This window comes from Diabrotica undecimpunctata, chromosome 10, assembly GCF_040954645.1.
Source record: "Diabrotica undecimpunctata isolate CICGRU chromosome 10, icDiaUnde3, whole genome shotgun sequence".
Lineage (NCBI taxonomy): Eukaryota > Metazoa > Arthropoda > Insecta > Coleoptera > Chrysomelidae > Diabrotica > Diabrotica undecimpunctata.
This window is the reverse complement of record NC_092812.1, coordinates 69,863,134-69,886,419: the sequence shown is the minus strand read 5'-3', so window position 1 is coordinate 69,886,419 and position 23,286 is coordinate 69,863,134. Positions and strand designations below refer to the sequence as shown.

General features: G+C 35.6%; 1 protein-coding gene across 1 annotated transcript in view; it reads right to left on the bottom strand.

Annotated features, from left to right (window-relative positions):
- Nucleotides 1-23,286, bottom strand: part of LOC140452361 (endoplasmic reticulum aminopeptidase 1-like) — a 61,737-nt gene that overhangs the window by 12,927 nt on the left and 25,524 nt on the right. The window contains exons 5-11 of the mRNA XM_072546567.1: nt 16,940-17,120; nt 15,287-15,512; nt 14,280-14,440; nt 8,971-9,219; nt 8,510-8,668; nt 3,049-3,280; nt 1,332-1,512 (exon numbers count right to left, since the gene is read on the bottom strand). Coding sequence (XP_072402668.1) covers nt 1,332-1,512; nt 3,049-3,280; nt 8,510-8,668; nt 8,971-9,219; nt 14,280-14,440; nt 15,287-15,512; nt 16,940-17,120 — 1,389 coding nt within the window. The remainder of the gene's footprint in view (nt 1-1,331; nt 1,513-3,048; nt 3,281-8,509; nt 8,669-8,970; nt 9,220-14,279; nt 14,441-15,286; nt 15,513-16,939; nt 17,121-23,286) is intronic.

Below are 23,286 nucleotides of genomic sequence, written 5' to 3'. Positions count from 1 at the left end.
CACTGTGGAAGGAATGGACAATCATCATCGGCTGTGATGCTATCTCACATCACATGGTATGGGGAAGCAAAAGGACCGATGAACGAGATGACTACCTGTTTAACTATATTCTAGGGGAAGCGCACATATTGAACAATAAAGGTAATGATCATACCTTTACCAATAAAAAAGTAAGGAAGTTTCTGATAATACTATAGGTACTGAACAAATTAGCAGCAAAATTTTTACCTGGCATGTATCAAAAGAGCCATCGAGCTCGGATCACCGACACATTGACTTTACCTTATATACAGGTAAACCACCCTTAATTAGCTACAGGGACCTGAAATGCACAAATTGGGAAGGATATCGAACCGATTTAGAAGCAAAGATAGGAAATACAATTAGTAATACCAAAGCATATTTAAATATTGAAGAGGTCAATGATCGTATCAGGGAATCAATTCTCACATCATACCAGGAGAACTGCCCAACCAAAACCAAAACAAACACCTTTGTGGATCAAAAAACTGTAAAAACTAAGAAAAGAAGTAACGAGGTTATCGAATAAAGCCAAAGAGTTGGGGATCTGCGAAACATATAGGAAAACTCATAATGAATATAACAAAGAGCAAAGAAGAGCGAAAAGGGAATCTTGGAAAAGGTTCTGCCAGAGTATTTTAGATATAATTGCCATCACTAGAATCCACAAGATTTTTTCAAAGATCCAGAACGGGGACCAGGCCTACTTAAAAGTCCTGATGCCACCTATGCCGAATCTTAAAAGGAAATCTTAGAGCTCTAACTACATAACCACTTCCCAGGAACAACAATTATTATTGATGAGCAGATTCAAGCTGAAAACCTAGAACGACCTAAACGTCATAGGAAAGAATACAGAATTCTCTGCAATAAACATCAAACCGGAGAATTCAAATGGGCTATAAACCACTCTGCTCCGTTTAAATTTCCAGGAAAGGATGGAACATTTCCTGTCCTATTACAAAAAGGATTATACATCTTCTTGCCCATTCTAACCAAGATCTTTAGGGTTAGCATATAGCACTAGGTTTTATACGGAATACTTGGACAACTGTATGGGTGATGTACATACACAAAATAGGACAATAAGACAACGCCCTACCTAAATGTTACAGGCCGATCAGTCTTACATAATTTCTGTGGAAGGCAATAGAAAACATTATTGATGGACACATTAAGGAGGGGCCATTGAGGGATCAATCTCTCAATGGCAACCATCTTGCATATTAAGATGGAAAATCAACAGAAACAGCACTGAACGAAGTAGTTCAGAAAATCAGTCACTCCATATTAAATACATACAAACATACCTGGATAAAGAGAATGCATCATCAATTAAACTGGCTCTGTCGGCGGCACTAAAAACCTTGTGATTGGTTTTTAAGACCTTAATTAATGATGCCCAAATATCGTCGTCGTACATAACCCTGTAGAAACCTGTTTGGTTTGCGTTGGCTTTGATCCATTTTATATCGCCAACTTCAAATTTTGCTAAAAAATATACCATAAATTATTTATAAGATATTAGTATCAGCAGGTCACCTAAGTTAGGTAAATATAAACAAAATTTATATCTACATATTTATTTAAGTCTTATGAAACTTTCTATTCTTTATCTACTTTGAATTCCTCATAATCTCGTCCCTTATACATGTTGGCTTATTCTCTTCACAATTTAGTTGTCTAGAAATTATTTAGACTGATTAGTTGATCTTAAACAAGGGCGTGCTGTCCACGAATGCAAGGGAAGCATTGCGCCCCCTAAAATCTAAAATTTATTTTCAGTAGTTAAAACTACATATCACATCACATTTCGAATTGATTTGTAATAATTCAAGTATTTAAAGATAAATGTTTGCTAAGTGTATGTTTTTCAAGAAATCATTAAATTACGTTACGAATGACAATTACTGGCAACAGCGGACAATGACTGGTGTAGTGTTGTATGTTTGGATGAAGTTCGCAGAGAAATTACACCTGCAAAGCAATATTAGAATAAATTGTTATTATTTATCATACATAGACAAGGCACAGTATATGGCTAAAGCAGTGCTATCTTTTAGCACTAAACTGTGGACTATGGGCGAACTAAAGGCGACTAGAGCAGTTCGTATTGCAGTCTCGAGTATCCAATGGCGTATGAATAGCGTATAATAAACTATTTTATTTATTATACGTCATTGCAAGTATCACATTGTAATACAGAGCGTTTACCGTGTTTCACGTATTTTGTATTTATAATAATTTCAGTAGTTTTTGCGAGATGAATTCAGATTTACAGCAACCGTATACAATCTCTCAAGGCTGCCAGGCAAACAGTAATGAACAGTGAGTGCTGTATTGTGTGCAATTTATTAAAATGCGGATTCAAGCACCAAAAAGAAGTCAATTTTCATTCAATTACGGGAAGAGGAATTTGACGAATTTTTGTATTTTGATGCTTCTCTATATGTCCGTCTTTATAAAAGTAAAATCGATTTTTTCCAATAAAATACTCTTTCCTGAATTTTTTTTTGCGGGACACGATGTTTTTGTTTGTCAGTACGGTTTTCGAACAGACATATTTAAATTTAATATATACCAAACACTTAAAAAATACTAAATACGATACGTTTACTTTAAATAAATGCTTTCCGGAACTGACAAAATAATTGGACCTTTGAAAGTAGGTAGTAGCGTAGACTTGCTACGCTAATAAAATAATATTTTTCTTAAAAACCCATAAATATTAAATTCAGTTAGTAATGGAAAAGTCCAGATACATAATGAGACATAGATAATGAGCTCGTTCATATTCAAGTTATATAATTCCAACTAAGAGAGGAAAATTTTATTCTTTTATTGAAATTAATTTTAAAATGTGTAAAATAAATCGTCTTTAACTTAAATATGCAATGTTGTTTGAAATGAGCAAAAATACTTATGCTATGCTAGTATATAGATAAGTCCAGACCTAAGGCCTAGAAAACAATGTATCTAATGTATCTATCATTAAAGAAATTATTGTTGTACTCAGTATATACTTACCTTCAGTCATATTCATCCAAACATATTTAACTTCGCTATCATTATTAGTGAAGTAAGTTAGAGGGATATGCCATTTATAATCATAACCAGAAGGAGGCAGTGCATGATGTGTATTGTTTCCTTTTTCGACTGTAACCAAAAATCTTTTTTGTGTGGCGACAATAGTGTTATTCTCTCGTTTTAACGTTACAAGTGGAAAGCCCATCTGATTCGTCCACGTGTCCATTACCACCTAGAAATTTTCAAGAACGTAAGATATTTCACGAAAATTTTTTAATGAAGACCACTCGAGAAAAAGTAAAAATGCTACAATGTGGAACTTTCATTAAAAATAGAAAGGTAATACACAGTTTTTTCTTTTTTTTTCTGTTGTCTTATAATATATAGAGTATAATAGTTCGTGCTGATTGGATAATATGCAAGTATCCTTCTTCAGCTGATATTATTGAGTTGACTTGAGATATGCTGCAACAGTTAATTACATATATCTGTGAATCACAAATCTTTGTGAACTAGTCATCTTCGACGTTCGATTTTGCTCATTAAGATGACATTAAAGATATATATTCTTTTCTTGCTAGTATAGTAGCAGTTGAAGAGTAGTTGTTAAGGCTCAATTAATATCGGACTGAAAAAGGAGATCCTCTCTCAACAGCACTATTTTATATTATTTTAGGGGTTATTGCAAGAAACAGTCTTATTTACAAACAAACAAAGAGATGTGGACTAAAAATAAATATTTCACTAACGAGGACGGAAACAAAAGAAAAGTTGACCTAAAATAAAATGGTTGAAAGCTATGACAGCGTACTTAAAAACAGTGGGAGTAAAAAGTTGCAAACAAAAAGCACATCAATATTAAACAACAGAAGTGGATCCAAGTAAGCAAATAGTTTGAACTCTGTTAAAGAAGCCAATGATTCAGACAATTAAAGACCCAACTTATGACCCAGATTATTTGGATAGTAAACTTTCAACTAACAAGATGTACGATTTGTACAAAAGTTTATGCATTGAAACAATTACAATGTTTCTTTCTTTAAACCGAAAAAATATCAGTGTCTGTTATGCAGAAAATATAAAGACGCCAAACTAAAACAAAAAGGCAAAACTACAAGCGGAGTATATACTACACTTCAGAATACAAAAGAATTTTTGTTTACGGCATTGGACTATAGACCAGCCCTATACATGAATGTTACCAATAAGTGTCGCAAAAAAATGACTTGGTACGTTTATGCCGTAGTGGTACCAGTCCGGAAAAAACTTGGGCCTGCTACAATAGTCTTCCAACGAATGAAGGTTTGGTAGATCCAGTTCCATAGTCATCAATATCTTATAGCGAGAGTGAAGAAGTAATTTCGACTTATTGTGTAGATTCACAGTTTAAACTCCGTTAAAAACTAGGTAATCTATTTTAGTTTTAACATTTTGTAATATAGTGATTTTTGTACTCAATTTTTTTCATGTCGATACCCAACGTCGTGGAAAAAGTTGTTTTTCATGGAAAAACTCATCAAGTACCAAAATTCATCTCATATTTAAGAGATCACAAAATATCTTTTTTTATTTACTTTTTAAAGTTGCATTAAAAAATTCAAATATTCAAGTCATGTGAATTTAAAAAATAATTTGTTAATTTAAATCGAGTTTATGTAGTTATCCTCTATACCTCTCTTCCTCTAAAACGATCATATATATATATATATATATATATATATATATATATATATATATATATATATATATAATATAGTTGTGGTAATCAAACTGAACTGCATATAGCATGCATAATTAGAGCGAAACGAACAGTATGAGGTTTATATTATAGTGAAGTCGTTTTACCCTGTCGTATTTCGGATTAACGCCCGAAAAATAATTTATGACTCTAGTTACAGCCACTCTGTTATGCTTTCCCTTTTCTACCTGCTTTGTGGTACCGAACCTCAAACTGGTCGGCTGTAGTACTTGAGGATAAATCAGCGCTACCAAAACAATTTTTTTATAAATCGTGATCGTAATCGTTAAAACATAAAGGACAGAGAACTTTGTGATATGGGTTTGACCAGTTTATCAAAAGTATTAAAAGCTATGGGTTTTAGATACAAAAAAACCAATAATCGTAAAGTGTTGTGCGAGCTACCCAATGTTGTTGGAAAAAGGTGGAAATTTATAAGAAACTATTTAAAAAACAAGAATTCCGAATTTGCCAGACAATTTGTGTTTCTTGACGAAACATGGATTTTAGGAAATAATACCAAATCATCCTGGCAAGATGATTCTTCCAAATGCTATTCGAGTACTAGTGCGAGTAATGGCAAAAGATATATTATATTGCATGAAGGAAATACGGAAGGTTTTATACCCAATGCTAGTCTTATATTTTCTTCGACAAAAAAAAACTGATGATTACCACGGAAATATGGACGCCGATATTTTTGAACATTGGTTTGAGGAAAAATTATTAAAAAATCTGGAAAATCCGTCATTAATAGTCTTAGACAATGCTTCGTATCACACCAGAGAGGAGGAAAAGTTTCCCACAAGCAGGTGGAAAAAAGAAGACTTAAGAAAGTGGCTGTCGGAGAAAAATATAGAACACGAACATCTAGTTTTAAAAGCTGAATTATTAAATAAGTGCAAAGAACACATTACTGAGAAAAAATTTGTCGTTGACCAAATGGCACTACAATATGGTCATAAGGTCCTAAGACTACCACCATATCACTGCCAGTACAATCCAATTGAATTGGTGTGGGGCATCACTAAAAACTACTATGATAAATATGCATGTAAGACCACCGACGAAGCCAGCGTTTTACAACTCTGGCAAGATGCACTAAACCAAGTCAATGAGGAACAATGGCGGAAATGTATTGAGCATACTGAAAAAAAAATTTTAGAGTCATATGAAATAGAACAAGTTATTGATGAAGTAAGACCTTTAATTATTCGTAATGATGAAGATTCAGATGAATCGGATAGCGAGTCAGATAGTAATGATACCTGTCCATAGATTAAGACGTAGATAGAAAAATTAACACAAAAGGGTACCAACCACCAAAAAAAAAACAAAAAAAAAATAAAACAAAAACCGCATGCAGGAGAGAGCCGGAGGCACGCCGCACGACGCTCTTGAATGCAAGCACCAAAAAAATTAGATTAGCAAGTAAGGTAGATTAAGGACATGACTGGACGAATGACTGGGTATTAGACGACGGATGAAAGGATTCGATGCTGGCTCGCTCTCGACTGCACTTGGTGCAGAAAAGGGAAATCAAGTAACGGCACACACAACCATCATTAGATCGCCGAACAATTGCTTTAACCGGTAGTGATAAAGCCAAATGGGCTAACCTACCACTTAAATGTAAATACACGGAAATCTCCCATTGCCTGACGGGGGATACCGCGGAATAGTCGAGACCTGGCTCCAAAGACCAGGGGGCGGAGGAAAGCCGGGGCTGATTGTACCGCAGGAGGACAACCTACCTCGGTGGGTTTGGGAAGGTGTGTGTGGGAAGTAGGAATAAGTCTTTGTTTTATATAGATATATATTTTTATAGATATATTTATAAAATATATAAAAATAAAAATATAATACAAAATTTTGAACACCCAGCAAATTTTTTTACGCCTAAATAAAAATAAAGTTTAGTACACGCTGAAAAAGAATTTTTGTTTTTTCAGCATAAATATTAACCACAATATTAATTTTTGAAGTTGCATGTGTAATATGAAAATTTTTTCAAAAACTTTAAATATCTCAAAAACGGCTATTTTTTCGAGAATGGTATCCCTATAAAAATCGATCCAGAATTTTACGTAGATTCTAAAAAAAAAATAACAAAAAGCACAGTTTCTATTTAAAATAAGAAACTTAATGGCGACTTCCGGTGCAACCGGAAGTGCTAGAAGAATGCAAATATTTAAAAAATGAAGAATGCTTTGCATAACCCATTATTCCAAGTTTGCAGAAATCACTGACGACCAGAAATTTGAAAACTTTTAACCAACATGTTGCGTGAATGACCCTGTATATTTCATACTCAATGTTTTTCAATTTACATTATGATATTCAATTATTATAAAACATAATACATTATTAATTTGAGAACGGCTTACTACCTGAGGCAAATCTGAACAGACACTTTTATTACTTATTCGACAGGCTAAAACGATCCTACTATAACAGAGAGAGACCGAATATAATATGAAATTAGTATCGATATACGAAACACCCATTAGATTGAATTCTAATTTTTTGATAACGGAAACGTTAAATGTACGTTTATTTTGTCATTAGTAATAATTCTGGTTTTATTCGCAAAAAAACAGAATAAAGAAATTAATATTTCAAGTTAGGAAAATGGTAACCTTTACAACTAAACATAAAATTCAAATTAGTAAATGGCATTATTTTGGAATTTGTCGACGATATAATAGGTAGGTTTTAGTTTTCATTCGAAGGCCCTGTACCAACAAAATCTACAATTCACAACATTATTTTTAAATTTGAAAAACCTGGCTGTGCCAGATGACAACCAGCTCATGCAGTTAATGAAGAACGGGTACAGCGTGAAACTGCCATATGTAGTCTAGCTAAAATCAATTTTCCTTGTAACAGCACCCTAATTTCAAGAGAAACTGGTATTAGTGCTAGAACTTTACGAAATATTTTAAAAAGAAACAAGTACCATTTCTACAAATTGCAAAAAACTCAGGAAATTTTCCCTGCTGATTATGAACGACGGATGGTGTTTTCTGAGGACATGATGGAACTCACTAATCGTGACGAAGATTTTATGAAAACAATCTTGCTTACAGATGAGTCTTCTTTTTCTTTAACTGGCCATCAGAATCCATATGTTACCGTAGGGTACTCTACAGAAAATAGGCACATAAGTGTTCCTTGTAAAGCACAATACCGTTAAAAAGTCAACGTCTGGGCTGGTATTTTAGGTAACAACGTAATTCTTTTTTCATTGTGGGCGCTTTGTGTCGTCGTAAATACCTAGATCTCCTGAGAAATCACATAATTCCAGTTCCAGTTCGAGCATTACCTATTAATACGGATAAAATTTAGTTGCAGCAAGATGGCTGTCCAGCTCACATTGCACGGGAAGTGTTAGATATTTTAAACAATATGTTTCCAGATAGAGTTATTAGTACAAAGGTACCATAAAAATGCCACCTCGCTCTCCTGATCTTGCACCTTTGGAATTTTTCGTCTAGGGTTATGTGAAGCAACAAATTTACTGATATGAGCATGACGAAAGTGTCGGAAATTTAGACGAATTACGTCAAAAAATCATTCAGACCTTTCAAAGCATAACACCTGAAGGCAATTATACATAGGATTGGGCTACTGCTTGGCTGAACGGGTGGACTTTTTAAAAATTTAATTTAAAATTGTAGCATTTTTACTTTTCTCTTGTGGTCTTCAAATCCTCTTACCTACTTTTACATCCAAAGTTTGGTTGGTGTTTTTTGATAAAACATTCCAAAGTTCTTTCATTTCAGCATTCTGGTATTTATAGGAAATAAGATAGTCGTTAAGGCCATTTTCTAAATTTTCTTTGTGTAAAAAGTTTGCCAACATATACAAAACGGCAGTACCCTAGAAATAACATGTATTAGATCAAATTAATAAAAATATTGTATTTAATAAAACTATTTTGAAATGTAAATCGGCTTATATTGATCGGTTTATGTCTGCTAGGAGCTGAAAATGTTTGTAGAACAATGTTGTACAGTGTTTTAAGTGTACTTTGGTTTTCATTATCTCTTTTCATTTACTAATACAGTATATCTAAGTGATACATTATTTTCGGTTTGAATGGAGTCTCATGACAAATTTCTTCAAAATTCTTCGAGATAGCCGAAAGAAGTTATGGTCTGACAGCAAAAGAGTTTACTCACCTTATTTAGAGAAATAGTATCAAAAATAGCATCAATTTCAGACGGATCGGTCACATTTGCAGAAATAGGATGACTACATGCTAGTGCATCTAACGCTAGGGCAGGTTGGGTTTTATCTATAATAAATTGTTCCATCATTCTCCATTCCGGAATATACTGATCTACACCTTGATATTCAAATAATGTCGTGAAGCCTTCATTTAACCAATAATCGTTCCACCATTTCATTGTCACTAAGTTTCCAAACCACTAAAAAAGATTTTAGATAAAATACATTCTAGACTACAAGCACATAAGACTTTTAGGGGGTCATTTGACCGAGAATGAATCACATATAAATCAATACTACAATATGTAATAACAACTTTAGAAATTATGCTGCCAATTCTTATCGGCACTCAAAGCAAGGGGGTTTAAATTAAGCGTTGCCCCTTAGATTTCTCATCCCTGTTTAAGCCAAAATGTACGGTGTTGCAAAAAAATAATCTATATACCGATCCGAAACTTTGTGTATGAATACCGGACTATGTCAAATTACCGAAAATGGGGAAAAAGTTTTCCAAAAATAAAAAATTTTCCTTGTTTCTTGTACCAATATTTTTGTACGGCATTAGATCGCAGGTCATTATTTTTGTATTATTTATCTAAGTTGTAAATGCCGTAACGTCCCTCCTCCTTGAGTTTTAAGTTTATCTTACCTGTGACTAACCTGTACCGATAAGAATTGACGGCATAGTTTCTAAAGCTGTTATTACATATTGTAGTATTGTTTTATATGTCATTCATGCTGGGTCACATGGCTCATTAAAAATCCCCCATGGACTATTCTACACTACTGAGGTAATTTCTTTAAAATTTTTTTTGATGCTGACGGACTTTTCATCATGAAATAGAAGGGGATTTTTTTTAGATCTTTTATAATGGTACATTGATTTCGAGGTTTTAGAGATCGTTGTCTGAAGTTATTTCTTCCTAACGTTTTGACTGTAACTGTGGAAGACAGAATCAAAGACAATGTGTGACTAAATAGATCATCATCATTATATAACGGGGGTCCTACGGCGATTGCCGCTTCACGCATTTCAGCCTCCATCTTTTCCTATCTCTCCAATCTCCCTCTTCTAAGCCTCTAGATTGCATTGTTTTTGTAATTTCTCTTCTCCGGGAATTTGGTGGTCTTCCCCTTTTCCTTCTTTCTGGCGGAACATACATTAAGACTTTCTTTGGCCACCGCTCCTCCTCCATTCTCATCACGTGACCATACCATTGTAATTGCCTTCCTTGTATTCTATCTGAAAGAGTATCTCTAATTCCTGTACGGTTTCGTATTTCCTCATTCCTGATTCTTTCCATTCTCGATACTCGACATTACCTTCTAAGATAATCCATTTCCACAACGTCTACTTTATCTCGTTCATTCTTTGTCATCGTCCAACATTCAGCACCATATGTGGTAATTGGTTCTACAATTGCTCTGTATACGCGAAGTTTGGTATGCATCTTTATTTTATTAGACCACAGTAATAAATTCAGTATTCGGATGCATTTTTTCCCTTGGGTTATTCGGTTTTGTACATCTATCTTAACTCTGCCATTTGCTGATATGATGCTTCCTACATATTTATACTGGTTGCAGCCTTTTATGACTGCGTTTTCAAGCCTCAGATCTGTGGTATTTCCTCCAATTTTTAAATATTCTGTTTTGCTTATGTTTACAGTAAGCCCCATTTGGCATATTCCTCAAATAATTTTCGATTCATATAATTTATATCTTCCTCATCGGTTGCAACCACCACCTGATCATCTGCAAACAACAATGTATACAGAGTTTCTTGTCCCACTTCGATGCCCATAAATCTACATTTATTTCTCCAATTTCTCAATGCTTCTTGGACGTATATTTTAATGAGTGTCGGTGACAAACAGCATCCTTGCTTTAGGCCTTTAGTGACTTTAAATTCATTTGAGGTTCTGGTTACAATTTTTACACAACTAACTGCATTTTCGTACAATTTATATATCGCTCGGATATACGTCGAATCCAATCCGGACCTTTCGAGGACCTCAAACATTTTCTTTAACGGGACACTATCATATGCTTTCTCAAGGTCTATAAATACCAAATGGGTCTCTCTACTTCTTTCGACACGCTTTTCAATTATTTGTCGTAGGATAAATATATTATCAAGGCAGGATCTCCCGGTACGAAAGCCGCTTTGTTCTTCAATATCTTGTATCTGTCTTTCAATCCTCTTCTTTAATATTATGCCGTACAACCGGCCCACAGAGCTCGTCACACTAATACCTCTATAATTGGAACAGTCTCTTTTATTCCCTCTATCTTTAGGAATTTCCTTGTCTCCACACATACATTTATTGAAAAGGTCTACTATTAATTCTAAAAGTGCAGTCGGCCCATATTTAACCAGCTCTATGGGAATGTCTCCAGGCCCTGCGGCTTTTCCGTTTTTAACCTCTTTTAAGGTTTCCGTCAATTCAGATAATGTTATTATAGGGATTTCCTGTCTTTCGTCTCTGTTGTCTATTAATTCCCTTATCTTTTCCCATCTGTACTCTAATCTATCCTCTTTCACTAAGTGGCTAAGTGACTAAACAGATACATGTCTTAATACTGCTGTTTTCTCAATATAGTATTGTAACAGTCTTTTGTCTTATCAATTATGAGACACAGCTGATAATATAAAGATACTAATATCCTTGAAAAAATGAAGTTTAGTATTTTGCATATTTTGTTTATTACATATTGTTATTACCATATTTATCAAAAGCAGTTGTTAGATACCTGTATCAACGAATGTCACAGAAAATCCTTAGTTCTCTGGTCTAATTTGGAAAGAATATTATCCACCGATGAATCCAAATATTTATTTTTTCTGACGACAGGCGAAATGAATGAAAAAACCTGGGGACTGTAAAGTATGGTAACGACTCAACATACAAGGAAATTGCATAGAGGAAACCTGTGAGAAAATAAAAATAGCTATAGTCGAGGCTGACGAAGTAGTAGCAAGTAAAATAAAAAGAAATCACAAAAACGAGTGGATGACGGAAGAGATACTTGATCTAATGGAGCAACGCAGACAGTACAAAATACATCAGAATCAACAGGAATACAAGGAAATCCAACGTACGATAAGGGCAAGAATTAAAAACGCAAAGGAAAGCTAGATGAAAAACGTTGTGAAGAATTGGAATCACTACAAGAAAAGGGAGACAGCTTTGGACTACATAAAAAGGTTAAAGAAATTTCGAGTATATACAAGAAACACCATGAGACTCGCCTGAAGAATGATCAAGGAAACTACCCACGGAAAATTTATCCGGTCCTCCCATTATTCGCGCCGAGGTGGAGTACGCTATAAAAGTAGCAAAACTAGTCAAGGCCCCTGAACCGGATGGAATTACTACGGAAGCCATAAAACTGTTGAAAGATGATAACATCGACATGCTGAAATAATTTTCAATGTCATATATAACACCGGCCACATTCCAACGGATTGCTTTATTCAACCTTTATAATGATCAAATCACAAAGAGCGACAAAATGCAAAGACCACGGACTGATAAGTTTAATGAGCCATTTGCTTAAGGTGTTTCTTCGCATCCTTCACACAAGAATGTTCAGAAAGCTGGAAGATCTAAGCAGTGAGACACAATTTGATTTCAAGAGAGGACTGGGTACACGTGAAGCAGCTTTCTTGAATATGCTCGTACAAAACTGCATGGATCAACGAAAGGATATAGTCATCATAACATTCCTCGATTATGAAAAAGCGTTTGACACCGTAAAACATGACGCAATGATAAAAATGCTACACAACGCTAACATTGACGAGAAAGATATAAGAGTTATCCAGAATCTCTATTGGAATCAAAAAGCACGAGTGAGACTGAACAAATCAACCAACACAAAAGAATTTGAAATTTTAAGAGGGCTGCGACAGGGGTGTATTTTGTCTCCTATGCTCTTCAATCTCTATGTGGAGAACATTTTTGCAGAGGCACTGGAAGGCTCTGAGTGTGGAATAAAGGTAAACGGGTTCCCGACAAAATAACATTCGTTACGCTGACGACACCGCGATAATAACAACGAACATGATATGCAGTTGATGTTAAATAAAATAAACACCGTAGGAAAAATATATGGCTTGAAGATAAATGCTGGAAAAACTAAATGCATGGCAATAAGAAAAAACGCACTTTTAAGAATACAACTGCAAGTAGATAATGCTCCAATCGATCAAGTGAAAACCTTTAAATACTTGGGAATGATGATGAATGACCAATGGGATCCTCAACAAGAAATAAAATGCCGTACCGAACAAGCAAGACAAGCTTTTATCAAATTTAAACCGCTACTATGTAACCGCAATCTTTCCTTCAATCTCCGCTACAGGATGGTTAAATTCTATGTATGGTCCATATTTTTATACGGCATGGAAACATGGACGTTAAGAGTACCTTCCATTAATAAGTTGAAGGCCTTCGAAATGTGGACGTTGCGAAGAATGTTCCGCATACCATTAACAGATAGGGTGAGAAACGAGGAAGTCTTAAGAAAGGCAAATACTGAGAGAGAACTACTCAATTTGATCAAGGTACGAGAAATTGGATACCTCGGCCACATTCTGAAAAAAAAAACGCAATCCCTCAACTAATCATCCAGGGAAAGATTGAAGGCAAGAGAGGAGTAGGTCGCAAACAAATGTCGTGGCTACAGAACATAAAGAACTGGACAGGCATAAATAACACTGACGATCTTTTGCATGCCGCAAAAGGCAGACGTCTGGCCTTAAGATAATTCGCCAACGCACTATAGGTGCACGGCCCTATAAGAAGAAGAAGATTAACACTAAAGCCATTGCAGGCCCACGGCTAAAATCTTCTAACTCCATGTCTCTCATATCTTTTGCGTTCTCTTGCTTCCATTTATTTGTCGGTCGTCTTTTTCTCTTTTTTGAGGATACATTGTAGTTTATGGGTCCTTTTGGAGTTGTCGTGTACGGTATTCTTTCTAAGTGACGTCGTCATCTAAATTTCTGTGGCTTTATCACCTCACAAATAATATACTCATCATAAAATTTAACTGTATATCCAAAATGCCAAGATCATAATTTTATAGATCTTAGATTTTAGATTCCAGCAAAGGAAATTTAAATGATATTCTAAAAGCAGAGAAAGGAGAAAAGACATGTCTTTTAGTTATAGCTATTATTAATGCCAGCAAGTTGATACTAAAAGCTAAATAGGTATAAATCAGAATAACATTTTAACGCAAAAGAGCAAACCTGGTGTGCTAGTTCATGTGCAATTTTACTAATCAACCACTGGTGAGCAGCAATAAAAGTGTCGTTATCATTAGTGTTTGAAAAAATAGCAGTCTCTCTGTAGGTAATTAGTCCCCAATTCTCCATTGCCCCGTAGTCGAACTCAGGAAGTGCTACAATATCTGAAATAGAATAATTAGTTCAATTTACTTTAATCTTTAGAGTACTATTTTTAGACTAAATCTAAATTTTTAGAGCTAAAACATACAGTCATTGCGCAAGATCTAGGTATGTGTTAAATAAATGTGTCCTCAGTGAATCAATTTAGTCGTATTCTCCAATTTTTCTAGCGAATCAGTAGCTAAAAAAATAAAACGTAAACACTTGCATTATGCCAGCCACTTGCCTACGATCGAACATCAGGACAGCGTTCAATGACTACGACCCTCTAGAAGCTCCGTGTTAAAGTTAAAGCAAGTGTTCATCGATGCTGCTCTAGATTTTACGATACTGACGTTACGTCCAGTCGGGACTTATGTGGAACAACTCGAAGCAAGATCGAGACATTTCAAGAGGCATAGGCATACAATATACATATATAGGAGAAATTAAAATTGTAAGAGGCAGTCTAAGATGTAAATTTGTCGTGTCAAGTAATAAATATATATATGATAAATTAGGTGGGTATTTTAGTGCTAGTGTTAAATGACTAAATAAAATAAAAATAAATAACAGATCACTATTAATTCGCTAATTCCTTAATAAGATGATTATACAGATAGTTGATTTCTTTTGATATTTTTTACTGTAGAACATAGTACTTGTATAATTTTTTTGTAGTTGTTACCGTAATAATATCGTTTTTTGATTAAATGCAGATTATATAAAAAGTATATGTGCTGTAGTTATTCCCATAGTAAATTTGGTGTTTAGAGCACCAAACATAACGTTATGATGCATGAAAACAAAAACAAGATTTCTGCTATTGGCAGAGAAATATCATGTTTTTAAGTTGTTAATAAACTTACCTAGTTTTGGAAGAGGAAAAGCTACTCCAAAAAAGTTCTCATAATAATCGAGGAAGAAAGATGTCGTTTCCAGCGTAAATGGAGCTCTGGAAACAAAAGGTTCAGGGGTGTATATGGAGACAGACACACCGCTTTCAGTTTGTTTGTTTCGTTGACTGAAGTCACATATCACAAATGCTACTAAATAGGTACTGATTTCGTTCGTTTCCAAAAACTCATCGTAAAGCTAAAAAATATGATACAATATTATTTAAAACATATCAAAAACCAATATTTTGTAATTTATCTTTATGAAAGTGAACCAATACAAATAATTTTCATTATTTAAATAATTCTTCAACCCTTTTGTCAAAATTTTTTCCATGCAATCTAATTATTTGTTTTTGTAATTGTAAGCCGTTCCTTTGCATTTGGTGATAAAATTCCAGCGTATAAACTCGTTCTGGGACAATGTCTCCGAATAGAGTATACTTTAATGAGAAATATCGCATAATCGATTTGTTGAATAGGTGTTTAAGTTGTTTTTCTATATTATTATTATAAATGTGGTCAATGGTGTAGTCTGCTTTAATGTGATCCAAACAACCAAATCATGCAATACGTGTTGCCTGCGTGACTGCCACGCGGCGCTACATATTAGATCAATCCAGACTATGGTTGTATTGGGAGCTAGACTTACTACTAGCGAGAATTGAGAAGGCAGAACTGAGACTGGAAATGCCCAATATCGGTGGACTCAAATCCGAAAGAACAAGGGTTCTACAGAGTCGGTCGTCTTCTACTCGATACCAGTCTGGAGTACAGCGGTGGAAACACCGGTGTACAAGTAGATCTTGGTATGCGTGGACAGAACTAGTCTGCTGCGAGTAGCAAGCGCCTAGAGGACTGTGTCTGTTACGACCTTGTTGGATCAAAATCGACAACTAAGTGAAAAAGGTGTTATCGACAAAAGATAAGTAAGAGCCGGAGCTAGACTTAGTCCTAGCGAGAATTGAGGAGATAGAACTAGGCTCGTAGGGGTAGAGACGTCGATAACACAGGGGTATATGTGAGAGTGAACGAGTGATAAATAGAGTAAAGGCAGCGGACATGCGCGAATGATAGAGATAGAGGAACGAAGGACAAGGAAACGAGTGAAGCAGGTATATACGGATGGCCAAGATTATATGGGAGTGAATGCGAAGGTGAAGCCTGAGTAACCAGAGGTAGATGCGGTGGTCGCATGAGTGCGAGATAGAGATGCTGACCAGTGATGACGAGTGTCTGAGAATCTGGCGAAAGAAGGTTATCAGGTATGAAGTTATGTTGTAACGGACGGTTCCACCCTGATGTCCTCGTACGAGAGGGGTGGGATTTAGCTGATCTCGGCTGCATCGGATCTACGGAGGGCAGGGAGGTGCGACTCAGGGTCGACCAAGCTGATCGACCGTGATTCTTAGAAACCCAACACTGCCGGTAACGTTTATTTCTGGCGTCTGTTTGCAGAAAAGAAGACTATAGTTATTTAACTGAGTGCTTAACATATAGTAAATATTGGTTACTTTTGAATTGAATTTTCTTTGAAGTTTCTTTGAAGTTGTTTTTTGAAAATGTAAGTTTTTAGCGTTCTATGCATATAATATCGGCCTGCTCCATAAAAATTGTAATACTTACCAACCCAGTGCCCATGTAAAATCCTAAAACATCGGTTTTTACTACGGGAGTATTAAAAAGGCTGATATGAAATCTGTCTCTAAAAACAGTTAACCTGAATTTTGCTTTAAATTGGGGTTCATCGAAACAGGGAAAGGCAGTTCTAGCAAAAGTTGGTTCAAAGTGTGTTGTAGCCAAATACCTAAAAAATATTTAGTTTTAGTGTAACTCTTATAACTGGTGGTATTATAACACTTGGCTACACTTTTGAAAATTAACTATATTCAGAAATGAATTGAAACGTAGCCAAAAATAATTACATATACTAGGATAATGTTACGTAAAAATATGAATCATATTAAAAACCTGTAAACATGTGTTTATTCACTAATATGTTTTAGATTGTACGAGACCCTTCGATCAGCTGGCAGAAATTTACCTGAACGGAAGCTTCCAGAAACCGGTCGAAACGATGACCCGGATTTACCTTCTAGTATAATCAGGGGTTCACCTGAATTCCCGACCGGCTGTATTTTTATATATAATAACGGAGCTTTCATGGAAGAGGACAGTTAATTTTGAAGAAGATTCGCGGTCGCGATTTAATTGTTACGTTCGTCTAGATAAATTATGTATTATTAGTTAAATAAATTGATATAAATTATCGTGCTTTTTAATAAATTAAAATAAGAACAATATAATAAATTAGTAAAGAATTAATAAATAAAATATAAATAATTATAAATAAATAAAGACATTCCAGTGGTGTCAGAAGAAAAGTGGAATAAGTGGAAATTGTAGAAATGGCTACGATTTATGAGCTCACAGTGACGAATTTAAGGAGACATCTCGAGGATAGAGAATTAGCTTCTACCGGAAAAAAGGCTGAGTTAGTCCAACGACTAAAGTACACTTTGCTAGAAGAAGGACTAGATCCAGAGACTTATATATTTGAAGATGCTGTCCTCTCGTCGATTTCGAAAGTTTCCGGTGACATCGCATCATTAGAGAACAAAGTTTCTGGCGACATCGCATCATTAGAGAACAAAGTTTCTGACGATATTTCGAAAGTTTCTTCTGATGTAGCCAAAGTTTCTGGTGACATCGCGTCATTAGAAAACAAAGTTTCTAACGAGATTTCGTCTCTGGAAAGTAAAGTTTCAGCTAACATTTCTAAAGTAACTTCTGAGATGTCTGCCCTCGACGATAGAATATCTTCGTTAAAAAACCAAGTTGCTGCCGATATGTCGGCCTCCGAAGAAAAGATGAAAGAGATGGAAAGGAAGATGGAAGAAACAGGGACAGCAGAGAGAGGAAACAACCCGATTACAATAGAGACAAAAGAAGACGAGACGAAATGTAAGTTAGAAATACGGCCGAAATTTGAAGGAAGTGGAGGTTCTGTTCATGTGAAAGTCCCAACTTTCGATGGAAAATCGTCATGGAACAACTACATGAAACAGTTTGAATCAGCTGCAAGAGCAAATGGATGGTCTGAAAAAGAAAAGGCTGTAAACCTGACTATCGCTCTTCGAGGAGATGCCTTAGATGTGCTTCAGACCATAGCCGTAGAAGAGACCGATGATTTCGAACAACTCAAGAAGAGGTTAAATATGCGATACGGCCACGAACATTTGGAGCATGTATATCAGTCGCAGCTTAAAAATCGTAGACAGAAGAAAGATGAGGCTCTTCAAGAATATGAGGTAGATATTGCCAGATTAGTACGATATGCTTATCCAACAGCTCCCGAAGACATGATGGAAAAATTGGCCGTTCAAACGTTTATTGATGGTCTTCGTGATCATGAAATGCAGAGAACACTACGATTAGCTCGTCACAAGACGCTGGTTGGTGTCTTATCCGCCGCCCTCGAATACGAGTCAGCTACGCAGGTCTCTGGCGGATACAGTAAAGTTAGGACTGTAAAAGAGGAAGGAGATGAAGATAAACTTGACCAGCTCGTTAATATGATGAAAAGTATTACATGCAAGAAAACGAAGACCATAAAATCAAGAAACTCACCATCAGGGAAACCAGAACGAGTCGGCTTTAGGGGAGCAGCTTCGACCCGGAACTTTTCCAAAGACCCTCTTATACTAATAGCCTCTTTAAAATGTCGTGAAGATAGTGTATATGTAGATGGAGAAATAAATGGTAAAAAGCATACGTTGTTGGTGGATACCGGAGCGACCAGAACCATTATACGCCCGACAGTTATAAACAGCCGTAAGAAATTGTTACCAACGAGGTTGCGACTTCGGACCGCTACAGGTGAAAATGCCAACATTCATGGAGAAATCCAGGTACAATTGGGAATTGGAGCAGAAAAGTTTGTCCATACTGTTATAGTTGCTGACATCGAAGAGGATGTTATATTAGGAATGGACGTAATGAATATACATGGATTCCAATTGGATTTTAAGAATAAGGTAATCAAAGTTGGCAACGAGGAGGTATTTCTCCATCCACATAATGACAACACTGTGCAAGCAGCCATTAAAGAAGATACAGTCGTGCCTGCGAGAAGCGAAACGATCATAGCAGCGCGGCTACTGGGAATTGTGCACAAAGGGAGACCTGTTATGATGGAGCCTTGGAACCACGACGATGAGGTTGGCCGTGGAATCATAATTGGAAAGGAATTGGTGACTTCGGCTAAGGAAATTCCTGTGAGACTTATCAATGTCAACGACTACCCAGTGACCATAAAGAAAGAAACAAAAGTAGGAACTTGTGTACCTGTGACATCCATAATCCGTCAGGCGACAACATCTGATAATTCCAACGACAAATTAGACCAAATGGTTGCAGTTGCAGGACAGTCTCTGAATCAGATTGAGAAAAGGAAATTAAGGGAATTTCTTCGGCAGTATCGTGATATTTTCGTACCGAAAGCAGGAAAGACGGGAAGAACTACCGTTATTAAGCATAAAATTGATACTGGTAATGCTAAGCCAATTCGTCAAACAGCTCGACGATTACCACAGGCGAAAAGAGAGGAAGCTGAAACGATTGTTCAGGAAATGAAGAAAGACGGGGTGATAGAACCTTCTACGAGCCCATGGGTCTCTCCGGTGGTCCTGGTTAAGAAGAAAGACGGAACGACGAGGTTCTGTGTGGATTACCGTTTGCTGAATAACGTTACCAAGAAAGATAGTTATCCTCTGCCTCGGATCGATGACACATTATACACATTGGCTGGAAGTAAATTGTTTTCTACTTTGGATTTGAAGTCTGGATACTGGCAGGTAGAAATGATGCGAAACGATGACCCGGATTTACCTTCTAGTATAATCAGGAGTTCACCTGAATTCTCGACCGGCTGTATTTTTATATATAATAACGGAGCTTTCATGGAAGAGGACAGTTAATTTGGCAGAAGATTCGCGGTCGCGATTTAATTGTTACGTTCGTCTAGATAAATTATGTATTATTAGTTAAATAAATTGATATAAATTATCGTGCTTTTTAATAAATTAAAATAAGAACAATATAATAAATTAGTAAAGAATTAATAAATAAAATATAAATAATTATAAATAAATAAAGACATTCCAATAATTTAGTTGCATACTTTATGGTTTTTAAGATTCCAGATCAAAGCCAGTTAAAAAATTTAGAAATCCTCACCATCCGGTATGCCCAAACTTGCATATTTCTCTGAAAGTTTTGTGCATTTATTTCGTTTCCTTCATGTCCGTTATTTTCTATTTTCACTTTCAAATAGGTAAGCACTTTTACAATTTACTTCTACTTCTAAGTAAACTGTACAAATTGCACATCTCAAAGAGGTTGTTTAGCTTCGAATACTTTTCTATACTGCGACCTCAAAAATCTTTTATCTATATAACACAAGTTGCAGACAATATATTTGGCTGTTTCCTCTGCATTTTCGCAGAACCTGCAAGTTACTTTGCCCATTTTACAGAGAATATGTCTAAGTAATCAGTTTCCAGTGAATACATTATGTGATTACTTTGAGTTAAGTTTTCTTAAGTTCTAAGAATATTAATACGTAGCGAACAGAAGGTTATAATAACCGTTTTCCTTGCCGTTGGCCTAAAATATTTTATCAGTACGCTGAACAATGTTCCCATTATAGGACATCTCTCAAGAGACGACTTTTTTGAATACCGCAGAATGGTTCTGGTCCGATAAAAAGAGTACTTAGAGGAAGTTTGGTGAATATAGAATAGTCCGGGTAATATGCGTTAGCGTTTATCCTGCTAGCGCTGTCTCGATTACGATTGGCGTATTAAACACATGCCTCCACCTTTTGTTGCTCTCGCATAGTCGGCTATTTCGATTTGCTTTCATGGAGAAGCTATTAACAAAAGTTTGTTCGGTGAGCATGCGGAGTTTCGGTAACGCTGCAAATTTGTTCCCATTGTTTGGAAGTTTAAAATAGAAATTTATTTTGGCGATCAAGTACTTACACTGTAGCTACCAGTGCATGCATTAGCTATTCTAAATATTTGGAAATTCAATTATTATCAACTCGGTATACGAACACATAACGTCTAAGTGATGAGGGCAATATGGAATATTCAATATTAGCCGATATTCCATATTGCCCAATATTCCGTATTAGCCGAAGCTTCGAAGTACCTATAAAGTAGACATTTTTTACAGACTTTATAATGGCACATAAGAAGCTTGTTAAAGCTAAAAGACAAGCCTGGAATGTCGATAATATGAGCAAAGCAATAGATGCTTAAAAAAATGATGTATCCTCTTTGACTGTTGTAAGAAGGTGGTGATTTTATTCAGAAAACATCACTTAGAAGAAAGCCAGTCTTACTACCAGCCCTAGAAAGTGAATTGGTAACATATCTTCTAGAAATAAAGCGGAAATATTTCGATTTCACGAGGCGGGGCATGCGTAAAATGGCTTTTCAGCTGCACGCTAATTTAACGCATATGTTTTCCCTTTTGAACGAAACTGTAGGCAAGGATTGGCTGTATGACTTTCTGGAATGGCATAAAAACACTCACAGTGTAAGAAAGCCGACAGGCACTGCAGTGGCAAGATCAGTTGGATTTAATAGCGAAAATGTCACTCAATTATTTGACTTGTTAGAAAGCGTCGTGTAAATATATATATATATATATATATATATATATATATATATATATATATATATATATATTTTCCCAGGAAAAAATCTAGCGAGCTGCTTAAAAAAGGCGCTCCACCAGGGTCTCTCTTTGCCTTTCACTTATCTGGGTGGATCCAGACAGGCTTGTTTACCCAGTGGTTCGATCATTTCTTGGAACATACCAAACCCACTGAAGACAGTCCTATATTGCTGGTATTTGATAGACATCATACTCATACCAGAAACTTGGATGTCTTTTTGAAAGCTAAGGAACATGTTGCGTCATTATTTTTTTGCCTCCTAATGGAACACACAAAATGCAACCGCTTGATAAGACGGCAATGGGATCTTTTAAAACTTATTACAGTAAAGAAGTTAGAGTTTTTATGAGAACGACTAACAGAGCGATAACTTATTTTGGCTTTTGTGAATTATTCGGGAACACCTATTTACAAATCCAAACAGGAGAGAGAGAGAGCAGTGAAAGGCTTTAGAGCAGTTAGACGTGATATATTTTCGGAACAAGACTTTTTAGCAAAAAAAACGAAGCAAGAATAGAATCAGTCGAGGACCTAAATATCACTGTCCTTCCCTCAGATATTATTCCCGTACCACAGCTTAAAAAGAACCAAGGAACATGTGACAGAAAATGTGTCAAGTCGGTGATACTCACATCGTGCCAAATAAGGACGAATTAGAGCAAAGTACTTTAGTTGCTTCGAAGCAGAAAGAAATGGTTTTCAGAAGAAATGATGATGACACAACAGGACCTAATGGCATCAAGTCCATGCTCAAGAAGATATGCAAACGATGCAAGCCAACAACGTCAAGTTCAAAATCATCAGATTCATCCAATGACAACTTCACACTCATTAAGTTAATTAGCAAGTTAATTAGAAAAAGATCCAGAATAAACGATCAATATTCTTCGGACGAAGATATTCCCGTAGCCTATTTGACTTCTAAAGACCCTAACTCAGATATGATGTGTATGTTCTATGAAGAATTATTTTCTAAAAGTAAAAGCCGAGAGATTTGGACTCAATGTGTCATGTGCGAATGCTGTTAATATTCCAAATTCCTCGCCAGTCTTCTTGGCGCTTAAAAATGACATATGATAAATATATTTTTGTTATTTTTTGAATGCATGTTATTTATCAAAAACATTTTTCTCCATAAAGTGAATGCATTTCGTCATTCATATCCTTATTATTATCAAATTTTATTCTATTGTTGTGATTTATAAGTGCACAATAAGAATGGGTA